At 41.5% G+C, this 15,236-nt stretch overlaps 1 protein-coding gene and 1 pseudogene across 1 annotated transcript; one reads left to right on the forward strand and one right to left on the reverse strand.

Moving 5' to 3' along the window:
- Positions 1–1,455: 1,455 nt before the first annotated feature.
- LOC146656673 (uncharacterized) lies at positions 1,456–4,408 on the reverse strand. The gene is given in 2 exon segments (XM_085424448.1): positions 1,456–2,221; positions 4,242–4,408. Coding segments are annotated over 2 exon segments (858 nt in total). The 5' UTR covers positions 4,342–4,408; the 3' UTR covers positions 1,456–1,463.
- A 92-nt stretch (positions 4,409–4,500) lies between these two features.
- LOC146656674 (uncharacterized) overlaps positions 4,501–15,236 on the forward strand; it is a 370,113-nt pseudogene continuing 359,377 nt past the window's right edge.

Genomic DNA, 15,236 nt, shown 5'->3' on the forward strand with positions numbered 1-15,236 from the left:
AAACTGACTGTGTTTGCTGGGGATCACAAGACAACAAAGGACACTAAGAGAAGGGCACAGGGGCCAGTGGGAAGGTGAAGCCCAGACGAGTTCGACTGCGAGAATAGAGGGTACAATTGGGTTGAAATTGAATCCTGAACTCATGATGGTGTTTAGAGATGTCCACCAGAAAACAAAAAGAAGGTAAAATAAAGAGAGAAAATAACTGACAATTACATTAATGAATAGAAAACACACATGCACAAAGTGTTACATGTGAAATTATTTTTGGAAAGAATCAGAAGTGAGATAGTTTTTAATTAAGAAATCAGTGAAAAGATGCATGAATTAAACCTGATTATAACATACAGAGGCAATGAAGAAAGCAGCTTACAGGACCAGGAATGCTGTTAATAAGGTGGGAACTTAAAATTTGGGTTAGCAAATTTGGGAAAGAGAACTGACGGCTTAAGTGGAGAATTGTGCAGGAGTCTGAAACCCTGCAAAAGCAACATATGCAAATTCACATACACAAGCAGAAAATGCATTAACCTTACAAGGACAAGCTCATAAAGATTAATGCATAGACATTGATTAAACCTGGCTAAGAACACAAACATACGCAATGAAGAACAGCTTGCTATTTGTATGGGTGATAGAATGGTGTGAATGTTTAATAAAATACATTTGAGTTTGAAGTTGAGGAATAACTCAAAGAAGCTATATGACAAAGGGAGTGAGTTATGAAAAAGAAAAAGTGATTGAAGTAGTTTTAAGAGAGTGACTTAGGAGTGCCCTGGTACTGAGTGATCAAAACCAGTGATCACTGTAGAAAGAAATAAAATAATTCAATAATGTGGTAATGTTTAAACATGTATTTATCTTGTTACGGCAACGTCTTGAGATATGACTCAGTATGCAAATTAGCTGGAGTGAGTGGTGACGCAGGAGCTTCCTGTGTGTGTGTGACTGAGACTTTCAGGAGAGGAAGCATAGCAGACTGTTCAGAAGTGCAGATTTGGATAGGAAATTTATAGTTTAGTGACGATATGTTGTTGTAAGGGGGTTATATCCTATGCTGAATCTAAGTATGTTAAAGTGCATGAAGGGGGTGATTGTTGTGTGCAAATTGTGTGGTTTTAACAAGATTTTCGGTGTATTGAGGAGGTGAAATTATGTCAGTTGACCTGGGAGTGTCAGTGTTTTTAAGCTTTTTGACGTTGTTGTGGTGATGGGTTGATTCTGCCAGTTAGGTTCGGGTTGTTTTTGTTTTTTGTTTTTAATAGAGGGAGTTTTAAATGGACGTGTCTAGAATTGGGCCCATTATTTTTGTAACAGTGCACTTGGAGAAAACCTGTCAGGTGATTTTGTTTTGTGTTTTGATGAGCTAATAATCAGCTCTCTTTTTTTTCATTTTACCTGGGTGTAAAGAAATCAGCAGTGTAGCCATTTCACCAACCATCTACCACTTTCAGAGTCTCTCTTTAGGCAGTGGTTGACTCCTTGATCTTGTCTACAATCTCCTCAAACTGCTCACGGATCTTGGTGGCATAGGGGGAGAACAATTCTGTCATCTCTTCAATCTTCCCCTGAACTGAGGTGCGCAGTTCCTCTGCACTGGCCTCCAGCTGGGTCCTGATGCCCTCAGCCTGGGTCTCCAGCTACTGACCCAGGCCCTAAGCCTGTGTTTGCAACATAGCAGTGATGTCACTCAGCTTCTTATTGGTGTTGTCATTGACCTGCTGGACATAGGGCTCAACATGCTCCTTCACTGTATCCAGGTTCTGGGAGGCACGGGACTGGATCTCACCCATGTAGGTGGCCACAGTGTTGCGAATCTCCTCAATGTCCTTATTGAGGCGCTTCTGCAGTTTATGGATAAAGTTGTTCATGTGGCTTTCGAGATCACCAGTGTTATGGTCCACCATAGCCTGGAGCTCACTGTGATACTCAGTGCCGCGCTCTTTGGCATCCAGCATGTCCTTCTGCAGTCTGTTGATCAGAAGCTGAACGTCTTGAGAAAGCTGGGCAGTCGAGGTCTCAGTGTATGGAACCAGCTTGGTCTGAATGTTATTTTTGTATGTTTCAAGCTCTGCCATGGTGTCAGTGATCAGAGTGTCTAACTCCCTGCTGAGCTGAGAGGCCTTGAGGTTCTTCACAACTCCATCAGCATTTTGGCCCAGCTTGGCAATGTACTCCCAGAAGCGATCCACACTTTTTGGAAAAGATTGTGTTTGTTCAGCTGCAATCTTTTCAAAATGGACACAATGTTCTTGAGAGGTTTCAGTCTGGTTTTAAAACTCTTCATAGCACAGAAACTGCACTTTTAAAAGTTCTTAATGATCTTTTATTAGCCACTGACTCAGGTGACTCAGCTGTGCTTCTGCTTTTAGATCTGACCGCTGCCTTCGATACTGTTGACCACAGCATTTTAATCTCACGGTTGGAGCATTGTGGCGTAAAGGGCACCCCATTAGAGTGGTTCAGGTCATACCTGTCTGACAGGACCTTCTCTGTGAGCTTTGGCGATTTTATCTCTTCCTCAGCTCCCCTTATTTGTGGTGTTCCCCAGGGATCTATACTGGGGCCAATATTGTTCTCCATTTATATGCTGCCTTTAGGTCTAATTTTTTGAAAATATAACATTTGTTTTCATTCATATGCCGACGATACTCAGATCTATCTTCAATTGAACAGTCCTGCCTGACTAGAACCCTTACTTCAGTGTCTCGGTGAAGTTAAATTCTGGATGGCCTCTAATTCCCTTAACTTCAATGAGAAGAAAACCGAAGTGATCATTTTTGGACCAAGCGGCAATCCCAACACTTCTAATTTTAACATGCACAGTCTTGAGCCTTTTGTCAAATCACATGCCAAAAATTTGGGGGTTATATTTGGCAGCAATTTCACCTTTGAAAAACAAATTAGCTCAGTCGTAGAGCGGTCTTTCTTCAAACTGAGGCTTTTATCTAAGGTGAGATCATTTTTATCTTTTAAAACCTTTGAACGAGCGATTCATGCTTTCATTATATCCCAGCTGGACTATTGTAACTCCTTATATGCTGGAGTTAGTCAGACCGGCCTGGCAAGGCTGCAGTTGGTCCAGAATGTTGCAGCTCGTCTTCTGACACATACCAAAAGATGTGAACACATTTCCCCGGTACTTGCCTCCCTTCATTGGCTCCCTGTCCGCTTCAGAATTAATTTTAAAATTTTATTGTTAACTTACAAAGCCCTGAATGGACAGGCTCTGTCATGGTCCTGGGTCGGTGACCCAGCGCTTTTAGTTTGTTATCATTTTCTAGATGATTGTTTAAGTTCTGTGTTATTTTCGATCTGCTTCTGAGTCTGCGTCTGTATCTGTCTGTCTATGGTGTCTCCCCATCTGTTTGTGAATCTGTCTGTTTAGTTCAATGTCTTGTCTGGTTCCATGTATCTGAGTTTCCTGTTTTATTGTGAAGGTCCGTGTCATATGTGAGTGTGATCAGTTTACGTTTCCCCTGTCCCGTCAGCCCAGATTCCTCCCAGCTGTGTTGCCCTCCTGTCTCTCATCCCCTGATTACTGGTGTGTGTATTTAAGCCCTGTGTGTTCTCCTGCCTGTTGCCGGTTCGTCTGTGTTCCTCCGTGTAAGTCTGTTACCCTGTGTTCCACGGTGTCCTGTTCCTCGTCTGCGTCTCTCTGCTATTCATCATCCGTTGTCATATGCTCCCAGGTCTGTTATTTTTAGTTCTCCCAGTTTAGGTGTCTTTAGTTGTTTGTTATGCCCCACTGTTTGTTTGCCACTACACCTCTGTAAATAAAACCACCGGTATCTCATCCACTGCCTGCATCTTGGGTCCTCCTTCTAAATCCACACGGCTCGCCTCGGCAGCCCTGACAGGCTCCCGGGTATTTGTCTGACCTCTTGCAGACCCCTTAGATCTCTTAGATCAAGTGATCCTTTGCTTTTAGCTGTACCAAGGTCGAGGCTGGTTCATAGAGGTGATCGAACATTTGCAGTCGTAGCGCCTAAGCTGTGGCATAATTTACCCCTACACATCAGACAGGCTCATACTGTCAATCTTTTTAAATCTTATCTTAAAACACATTTTTATTTACTGGCTTTTAATACAGCATGAGAGTTATTTGTTAATTCATGTATGTTTTTTTTTCTTTTAATACTCTAAGTTGTTTTATTATGTATGTTGTATTCTTGTACAGCACTTTGGTCAACGCTCCTGTTGTAATTAAATGTGCTATATAAATAATTAAACTATTAAACTTTCCTCCCATGGATTTTTAGTGGCTTCAGCCTGGCGAACAGCACGGCCATTGCAGCCAGTGATGACTGCCAGAGCAAGGATCAGGGCTACAGCCTTCATGGTTGTTAGACAGTCAGATACACCTGTGAGGATGAGATTCCTCCGTGCTCTTTAGTTGGTGACTGGGGTGACTGTCACTTGGTGTTCGCTCGCTCTGCGGTAGAGTATCACTTCCTGTTCCTGCTCAAACACAGTGGTGTTTCTGAGCAGCTTATTTGCTTAGCAATTTAATTAACAACTTTTAAATACATTCTTTTTCATAGTATAATCTTCACGTGCTTCATCCGAAGCACACTTTCTGTGTACTCACTACCTAATTTATAGCCAAAGTATTCACTCACTGTCTCTGTACTGTCTCGCTAGCTTAGCTTAGCTTAGCTCGTAGCCGACTCATTAGCACCATAGCTACTTCACCTGTCCCTCCTGCACTTTCTTGCTCATTGTGTCAGATGTTTAGTTACTCCTCGGCCTCCTTTAGCAGTAATGATATCTGTAACAAATGTAGCATATTTGCAGCTCTGGAGGCCAGGATTACTGAATTGGAGACTCGGCTTCGCACCCTTCATTCACCCATAGCTAGCCAGGCCCCTGTAGCTGGTGCAGCCGAAGATAGCGTAGGCCCCGCTAGCTGTTCCCCGGCAGACCCCAAGCAGCTGGGGAAAGAGGACGGCTGGGTCACGGTGAGGAGGAAGCATAGTCCTAAACAGAAGCCCCAGGTACACCACCAACCAGTTCATGTGTCTAACCGTTTTCCCCCACTCGGCGACACACCCATCGGGGGTCAAACTCTGGTAATTGGTGATTCTGTTCTCAGACATTTGAAGCTAGAGACACCAGCAACCATAGTCAATTGTCTTCCAGGGGCCAGAGCAGGCGACATTGAAGGAAATTTAAAACTGCTGGCTAAGGGTAAACGTAAATTCAGTAAGATCATAATTCACGTCGGCAGTAATGACACCCGGTTACGCCAATCAGACTGTGCTGTGATGAGCTCTGAAACCTGACTGAAACTCTTCAAATAAACCATTCCTCTGCAGATGATCTGTTAGCTGTTTGACAACTACTCTTTCAAGGATGTTTGATATGAAAGGAAGGTTGGAGATTGGCCTATAATTAGCTAAGACTGCTGGGTCTAGAGATGGCTTTTTGAGTAAAGGTTTAACTACAGCTAGCTTGAAGGCCTGTGGTACATAGCCGATCATTAGAGATAGGTTGATCATATTTAAGATCGAAGAATTAATTAATGGCAGGACTTCTTTGAGCAGTTTTGTAGGAATGGTGTCTAAAAGACACGTTGATGGTTTGGAGGAAGTAATTATTGAAGTTAACTCAGAAAGATCAATTAGAGAAAAGGAGTCTAACTTAACATCAATGGTACTAAGAGTAGCTGTAGATTATATTACATCTGTGGGATGATTACTGGTAATTTTTTCTCTAATGATAAAAATTTTATTTGTGAAGAAGTTCATGAAGTCATTACTAGTTAACGTTAAAGGGATTGTTGGCTCAGAAGAGCTCTGACTTTTTGTCAGCCTGGCTACAGAGCTGAAGAGAAACCTGGGGTTGTTCTTATTGTCATGGTCCTGGGTCGGTGACCCAGCGCTTTTGGTTTGTTATCATTTTCTAGATGATGATTGTTTAAGTTCTGTGTTATTTTCGATCTGCCTCTAAGTCTGCGTCTGTACCTGTCTGTCTATGGTGTCTCCCCATCTGTTTGTGAATCTGTTTAGTTCAATGTCTTGTCTGGTTCCATGTATCTGAGTTTCCTGTTTTATTGTGAAGGTCCGTGTCGTATGTGAGTGTGATCAGTTTACGTTTCCCCTGTCCCGTCAGCCCAGATTCCTCCCAGCTGTGTTGCCCTCCTGTCTCTCATCCCTTGATTACTGGTGTGTGTATTTAAGCCCTGTGTGTTCTCCTGCCTGTTGCCGGTTCGTCTGTGTTCCTCCGTGTCAGTCTGTTACCCTGTGTTCCACGGTGTCCTGTTCCTCGTCTGCGTCTCTCTGCTATTCATCATCCGTTGTCATATGCTCCCAGGTCTGTTATTTAAGTTCTCCCAGTTTAGGTGTCTTTAGTTGTTTGTTATGCCCCACTGTTTGTTTGCCACTACACCTCTGTAAATAAAACCACCGGTATCTCATCCACTGCCTGCATCTTGGGTCCTCCTTCTATATCCACACGGCTCGCCTCGGCAGCCGTGACACTTATTTTCTTCAATCAGTGATGAATAGTAAGATGTTCTGGCTTTGCGGAGGGCTTTCTTATAAAGCAGCAAACTATTTCTTCAGGCTAAATGATGATCCTCTAAATTTGTGACACGCCATTTCCTCTCCAGATTACGAGTCATCTGCTTTAGGCTACGTGTTTGAGAATTATACCACGGAGTCAGGTACTTCTGATTAGAGACCTTAGTTTTCACAGGAGCTACAGCATCCAGAGTCGTATGTAGTGAGGAGGTGAAATTATTAACAAGATAATCGACCTCTGTTGGGGTAGCATTCAGATAGCTGCTCTGCTCTATGTTGGTACAGGGCATTGAAGATGATAACAGTGGGTGGATTATATTCTTAAACTTAGTTACAGCGCTTTCAGAAAGACATCTACTTTGATAAAGTCTACTCTCCACCGCTGTGTAATCAATTATTGTAAATGTAAATGTTATCAGGAAATGATCAGACAGGAGAGGGTTTTCAGGAAACACTGTTAAATGTTCAGTTTCTATGCCATATGTTAAAACAAGATCTAGAGTGTGATTAAAGTGGTGGGTGCGTTCTTTTACATTTTGAGAGAAACCAATTGAGTCTAATAACAGATTAAATGCCATGTTGAGGCTGTCATTTTTAGCATCTACATGGATGTTAAAATCACCCACAATAATTATTTTATCTGAGCTGAGAACTAAATCAGATAAAAAGTCTGAGAAATCAGACAGAAACTCTGTGTAAGGCCCAGGTGGACGATAGATGATAACAAGTAAGACTGGTTTCTGAGTTTCACAGCTGGGGTGGACAAGGCTAAGCATCAGGCTTTCAAATGAATTAAAAGTCTGTCTTGGTCTTTCATTAATTAATAGGCTGGTGTGAAAAATTGCTGCCACACCTCCCCCCCCCCCCCCCCCCCCCCCCGGCCTGTGCTTCGAGATTTCTGGTAGTTAGAATGACTCGGGGGTGTTGATTCATTTAAACTAACATAATCATCCTGCTGCAACCAGGTTTCTGTAAGGCAGAGTAAATCAATTTGTTGATCAATTATTAAGTCATGTACTAACAGAGACTTGGAGGAGAGAGACCTAATATTTAATAATCCACATTTCACTGTTTTACTCTTTGGTTCAGATGTGGATACTGTATTGTTCTTTCTTTGTAATTGTTTATGTTTAAGTTGTTTGTTGCTGGTTTTTAGTTTGTTTTTTGTCTGTTTGGGAGCTGACACAGTCTCTATGGAGATGGGTTTTTGGGGGGGTAGCAGGAGGAGAGAAGCTGCAGAGAGGCATGTAAGACTGCAACTCTGCTTCCTGGTCCCACTCTGGATAGTCATATTTTGGGGGGTTTAATAAATTTGTCCATATTTCTAGAAATGAGAGCTGCTCCATCCAAAGTGGGATGGATGCCGTCTCTCCTAACAAGACCAGGTTTCCTCCAGAAGGTTTGCCAATTATCTATGAAGCCCACATCGTTTCTGGGACACCACTCAGACAGCCAGCAATTTAAGGAGAACATGCTGCTAAACATGTCACTCCTGGTCTGATTGGGGAGGGGACCAGAGAAAACTACAGAGTTTTCATGTTAATTCAGTTCAATTCAATTGAATTTTATTTATATAGCGCCAAATCACAAAAAAGTCGCCTCAAGGCGCTTTATATTGTACATTAGATACAGAGAAAAACCCAACAATCATATGACCCCCTATGAGCAAGCACTTTGGCGACCCTGGGAAGGAAAAACTCCCTTTTAACAGGAAGAAACCTCCGGCAGAACCAGGCTCAGCGAGGGCCGTTTGGTGCGACTGGTTGGGGTGCTAGAAGGATTACAGGATAAAGGCATGCTGTGAAAGAGAGACAGAGATTAATAACAGATATGATTCAATGCAGAGAGGTCTATTAACACATACTGAGTGAGAAAGGTGACTGGAAAAGAAAAACTCAATGCATTGTGGGAATCCCCGGCAGCCTACGTCTATTGCAGCATAACTAATGCGTGCGTATGTGTTAGTCCCCATAGGGAAATAGTTCCTCTGCATTTAACCCATTCACCCAGTGAAGCAGTGGGCAGCCACCAATGCAGCGCCCAGGGGTACCTCAGGGTAGCCGTTCAGTGGGGTTGAACCCCCAACCTTCCGATCATGGGGCCACCACTCTACCTACTGAGCTATCCCTGCCCCTTTAAGGGAGGATTTAGGGTCACCTAGTCCAGCCCTAACTATATGCTTTAGCAAAAAGGAAAGTTTGAAGCCTAATCTTAAAAGTAGAGATAGTGTCTGTCTCCCGAATCCAAACTGGAAGCTGGTTCCACAGAAGAGGGGCCTGAAAACTGAAGACTCTCCCTCCCATTCTACTTTTACATACCCTAGGAACAACAAGTAGGCCTGCAGTGAGAGAGCGAAGTGCTCTAATAGGGTGATATGGTACTACAAGGTCATTAAGATAAGATGGGGCCTGATTATTTAAGACCTTTTATGTTACAGCTCCACATAAAGGAAAGGATGGATCATGATTGCACTGCATTGAGTATCCTCTTCCCAGTAGTTAAAAAGAGCCTTACTCCACCTGAGTGTTCTCCAAGGGGTGGAAACTACACCTGCTTAACCAGGTTAAGTGTCATCCCTATAGGACCTCCGGATGGTTTATGGTGTGATAGAGTGATATATGTCACTGAAGGGGCAAATATGAGCAGCACTAATGTTGCGTGTGCTGACCTGCTTTTGTGTTGCAGTGACAGAATTTTGAGAAACGCTAATGACTGGTCGTGAACTTGTACTATTGTACTTATATAGATGCTATAGGTGTTTCTAGAGGTGTTCCTGATGAGTGTAAACCGGCCAACCAGGTCGCAGGAGGGTTTGAATCCATCTTCCTATGGATAATCCCAAATATGAATGTGGACAGGATAAATTATGTTCAATATAATGTTCAGTGATTGGACAATTTGATACGGGATGCAATGGTGGGCCTGTCTGAACAGCTTGCCGCCATGTCCTTAATGGCCTGGCAGAAGAGAATGGCTCTGGACATGCTCTTGGCTGAGATGTGAGGTGTTTCTCTATGGTGGGTCCACTGTGTTGCACTTTTATCCCTAATAACACAGCTTCAGATAGCTCTGTAACCAGGGCACTGGCAGGGGTTGAGGACGCTGTCCACCCAAATAGACTCTGGCATAAATAACCCCTTGGATGACTGATTTTAGTAGTCATTTTGCTAAGTATAAAGCCATAGTCGTTTCTTTGTTAATATCCATAGCCACAGTTGTTGCTATACTCACATGCTGTGGCTGTTATTTCATCTCGTGCCTCTGCACCATAGTGAATACGCTAATCACAATCCCAGCGACACGAGAAGATAAGTCTCTTAAATTCCAGTTACCACTGTTACAGGCTGAAGATAGGGAAAGTGATGAGGATAATGAGATTGGTGATGAAAATTAAATGGGTTTTTTTTGTTGTTTGTTTCTTATTCCTTTTCTAACACTGTATATTCATGCACATTATGAAATCTTTGCAGTGTGCAATGCTGTTGATTTTATGTACAGGTGATAGGAAAGAAATTGCCATGAATTGTTTTAATGTGATTAAACGGGTGGAATTGTAATGGCTTATTCCGGTATTCTAAGTATTGGTCACATATTTTGATAATATCCATCCACCCATCTGCTTCCACTTATCTGGAGCCGGATCGCGGGGGCAGCGGCCTAAGCAGAGAAGCCCAGCCCTCCCTCTCCCCAGCCACCTCCTCTCGCTTGTCTAGGGGAACACCAAGGCATTCCCAGGCCAGCAAAGAGATATAATCTCTTCAGCATGTTTTATCATCATCATCATCATCATCATCATCATCATCATCAAAATCATAGTTTATTTATATAGCACTTTAAAACACACAATGCTGACCAAACTGCTGAACAATAGAAACATAATAGATACCATAAGAATAATAAATACGATAAAATAATAAACATAGCAAAAACAATAAAATATAGGTAAATGCAAGTCAGTTAACCACTGAGTCAAAAGCCAGCGAATAACAATGAGTTTTCCATCCATCCATCCATCCATTCGCGTCCGCTTATCCTTTTCAGGGTCGCGGGGGGCGCTGGAGCCTATCCCAGCTGTCATAGGGCGAGAGGCGGGGTACACCCTGGACAGGTCACCAGTCTGTCGCAGGGCCAACACACAGAGACAGACAACCATTCACACCTAGTGGCAATTTGGATTAACCAATTAACCTATCCCCACTAAGTGCATGTCTTTGGACGGTGGGAGGAAGCCAGAGTACCCGGAGAGAACCCACGCAAACACGGGGAGAACATGCAAACTCCACACAGAAAGACCCCGGCCTGATGGTGGAATTGAACTCAGGACCTTCTTGCTGTGCGGCAACAGTGCTAACCACTGTGCCACCGTGCTGCCCCCTGAGTTTTCAATCTGGATTTAAAAACCAGCACTGATGACCATTGCCTAATATGAAGAGGAAGATTATTCCAAAGCTTAGGCGCCACGATAGAGAACCCTCGGTCTTCTCTCAGTTTCAAGTCTAATTGGGGAGCTATCAGATTGACTGAAAGGAAAATAAAGCTGGCAATCATCAGCATATAGATGAAATGAAACTTTGTGTTTACGAAAGATCGCACCCAGTGGCAGGAGATACAACGAAAACAGTAATGGCCCAAGAATGGCCCAATAATAGATCTCAGTGGTACACCCCATGGCAGAGGGGCCACAGAGGACGATGACGAGCCCCACTTAACACACAAGCTCCTGTCTCTGTGTTAAGGAGACAGGAAGACCACCACCCCGGTCTTCCCCCAGGGACTCCTCCTGGTGGGACACGCACGGAACACCTCAATCAGGGGTTAGGAGGCATCCTTGTCAGATGCCCAAACCACCTCAACTGGCTCATTTCGATGTGGAGGAGCAGCAGCTCTACCCTGAGCTCCTTCCAGATGACTGACTTCTCACCCTATCTCTAAGGGAGAGGCCAGCCACCCTCGGAGGAAGCTTATTTCCGTTGCTTGTATCCTCGATCTTGTTCTTTCAGTCACTACCCACAGCTCGTGACCATAGGTGAGTGTAGGGAAGTAGATTGACAGGTCATCCCGGACTCACTGCTCGAATGGACCATGTCCAGGAGTCCTTTAGTAATAGTGGAATCACTAGCATGTAGAATGTTAACGCAAGTGGGTCTCATGTTTATTGCACCTTCACAGAGGGGCCATTGTAGTATAAATGAAAGACTTCCAGGCGCCATGTTCAATGGAGGTGACGGGTGGTCATAATTTTCCTAAACCCTCTGGGGTCCAGGGTATAATTGGCAGTTTTTGACTACTATTGATTTGAACTCTACATTTCACCTTTAAAAACTGTTCATCTTGCCTTCTTTGGTATCATTATTTTCAGCACAACCTGAAATATCTGAATTCGGGGTTATATTTTAATTTTGATATACTGTATTAACACAAGTAATAAATTCTAAATTCAGACAAATAAACATAAAATCAGAGTAGAAAAAAGTTAAATTTTTACTGTAAAAACCACAAAAATTTTTAACGAATCATTTTCATAAATTGAAATGCAATTAGAAATTGTGCATTTTTAAAAAATTATGCACAAGTTTTGCAAACAAAGTTATATGGTAGTATTTATCTAAAATTGCAGAAAAGGTCAGAGGCTGTTTTTATATAACCATTTAACAAATTATTTATGCCACTCCAAAACAATTGTTACTGTCCACTATAAGACAGACCTGCAGAGTTTAGGCCTGTGGTGTTCTCCTCTGACAGCAGTAGATGTATCACTCCTCCCATTTTCTAGCTAGAGACAGGATTCACATTGCAGTCTGTCTTTGGTGGCTTTTTTGGAGCAACCGTGACATTCAGCAGTATAACTGACACACAAAACAGAACAACTTCTACACTACACAATGACTACAAACTAACTATAGACTCCAAACCATCTAAACGTCACAAATCTCTCACATGCAAAAACTCTCTCTCGCTTTCTTTCGCTCGCGCTCTCTCGCCAGTGTCACTCCTAAATCTTCCCCCTCTTCCTAAAAAACTAAATGGCAGACTCTGTGTTGCTGCATCTTGTTTCTGTGCCGTCTTAAATCGGTCATGTGATCTTGATGTGTCAGCGCGTCCGTTGACCCGAGGGGGTTAAAGGGGGAAGGGGTCAAGGATAAGCTGAACTGAAGGTATAGAGCTAAATGATGTGTTCTCTTTGTCTGAGTGTGTTTGTTGGGGTATATAACAGTTCAAGGCAGTGTATTCTTCAGAAATCATTTTGGTGTGTGGCCCGAATGCTTTCAAACTATATTTGGCAGAATTGTGACGATGACAGCTGCTGGTTTGTGAGAACTTCCTGATATGAAGTCTTACCCAGGTCAGTGGCTGTCTGTTTGATACTCCTCATTTTCTGCAGAACTGGGTCATCAGTTGCTGATGAGTTGGCAGAAAGCACACACACAAGAACATGAACTTTGTCATCAGCAGATGGGGTTGGGTTGTAGCCAGGCTCTCCTACTGACAGTGGAACTGCTGGGTTGAACTGGAAACCAGAAAAAAAATCTTATAAGAGTTTAACTGTGAATACTGATTTTTCAATAACTCTACACTGGGGACTCAAAGTCGTACTAGAGGTAAGGACATCAACACTTTATAACACAAACCATGAATAATGGGTAAGTAACCTGTAATTACATGCAGTTCAGTTCAGTTCAGTTCATTTTTATTTCAAACATTTCAAACATGTGCCTTCACAATCATTACAAAATATCATTCCATTATTTGTTTGAAAAGGAGTAGGTTGAAGTATTTACTTATTTGTCCCTACCCCCTCAAGTTTTACCTCTCATTCATTTATTTTTTTTTGTCTTAAATTAAACAAACAACATATGAAACATATGAAACATATGAAGTAAAGCAAAACAAAATAAAACATACATACATAAATCAAAAACAAGAAATTAGCAAGCCCCACCACAGTATAGTTTCTTTCATATGAAAAATACAGAATGTGTATATTTGCAAATACACAAGTTATGGAAAAACAACAAACCAAAACAAAAAAAACCAAAAAAGAACCACAACACCATTACCAGCAACATTACCGTCCTGGGTTAACCCCGTTTTCTTCATTCTTATACTTATTTAAAATTAGGTTTTTATATTTTACTTTAAACTGTTTCATGTTTTTACTGTCTTTTATTTCTTCTGTTAGACTATTCCATAATTTAACTCCTGCAATTGAGATAGACATCGTTCTTAAAGTTGTTCTAGCACTTTGTATTTTTAAATTCCATTTCCCTCTTAAGTTATACTCACCTTCTCTTTCTATGAGCAATTTACAGATTTCTTTGGGAAGCAATTTATTTCTTACTTTATACATTATTTGCGCTGTTTTAAGCTTCACCAAGTCTTGGAATTTAATAGCTTGCATTTTGACAAAGAGTGCATTTGTATGGTCCCTGTACCCACATTATTTATTAATCTAATGGCCCTTTTCTCTATTATAGTTATTGTTTGTGTATTACTTTTGTATGTGTTTCCCCAGACCTCTACACAGTAGCTCATATATGGCAGTAGTAAAGCACAGTATAAAATGTGCAGTGCTTTCTGATCCAACATATGTTTTGCTTTCGCCAGGACGGCCCCGTGCCAGTTTCCCCCGAACATAAGTAATGTGTGGCTTCCAACAGAGCTTGTGGTCAATGATCACCCCAGGAAATTTTATTTCATTTACTCTTTCTAAATATACATTGTCAACACATATTTCTACTTCGATGTTTTTCTTTTGGTTTCCAAACAACATAAATTTGGTTTTATCTAGATTCAATGATAATTTATTTATATCAAACCACTTCTTTAATATTGTTAATTCCTGTGTGATCATCCCCAAAACCTGTGGCAATTCCACACCTGAACACAGTATATTTGTGTCATCTGCAAATATTACAAACTTTAAAATCTCCAATTCTCTACCGATATCATTTAAGTACATTTTTGGACCCAGTACTGAACCTTGAAGTACTCCACAAGCTATATCCATCAAATTAGATTTATATTCATTTATTTGTACATATTGTTGCCTATTCCCTACATAGCTTTTTAACCATTCCAAAACCACTTCCCTAAACCCGTACTTTTCCAGTTTTTTTAATAGAATTTCATGATTAACAGTATCAAACGCCTTCTTTAGATCTAAGAAAACTCAGAGTGCGTACCTCTTATTATCCATACATTCCGTTATCTTTTCCATTAAATCTATCAGTGCCAAAGCTGTTGATGTTGTTTCTGAACCCATACTGACTATCTCTCATTAATTCATATTTTTCCACAAAACTGTCAAATCTTTTTATGAAGAGTTTTTCAGTATCTTAGAGAACTGGGAGAGTATTGACACTGGTCTATAGTTTGTAAAATGATGCCTTTCACCTGTTTTGTAAATTGGAATAACTTTAGCAACTTTCATTTTTTGTGGAAAAACTCCTTTTTGAAACAACAAGTTGAATATATATTTTAATGGTTTTACAATACCATCAATAACTGTCTTTACTGTTACCATATCAATATCATTCCAGTCTGTACTGGTTTTGTTCTTAAGTCCTCTAACTATGTCATAAATCTCTTTCTCTTCCACTGCTCTTAAAAACATTGAGCTACTATTCCTTTCAATATTTTCACCAGTGTCCCTTTCTGTTCCATCAACCTTTATTTCTTCTGCCAGTTTTGGCCCTATGTTTACGAAGAATT

Source organism: Rhamphochromis longiceps, linkage group LG12 (genome assembly GCF_057381845.1).
Source record: "Rhamphochromis longiceps isolate RC_006_pf linkage group LG12, R_longiceps_female_GT1.1, whole genome shotgun sequence".
Lineage (NCBI taxonomy): Eukaryota > Metazoa > Chordata > Actinopteri > Cichliformes > Cichlidae > Rhamphochromis > Rhamphochromis longiceps.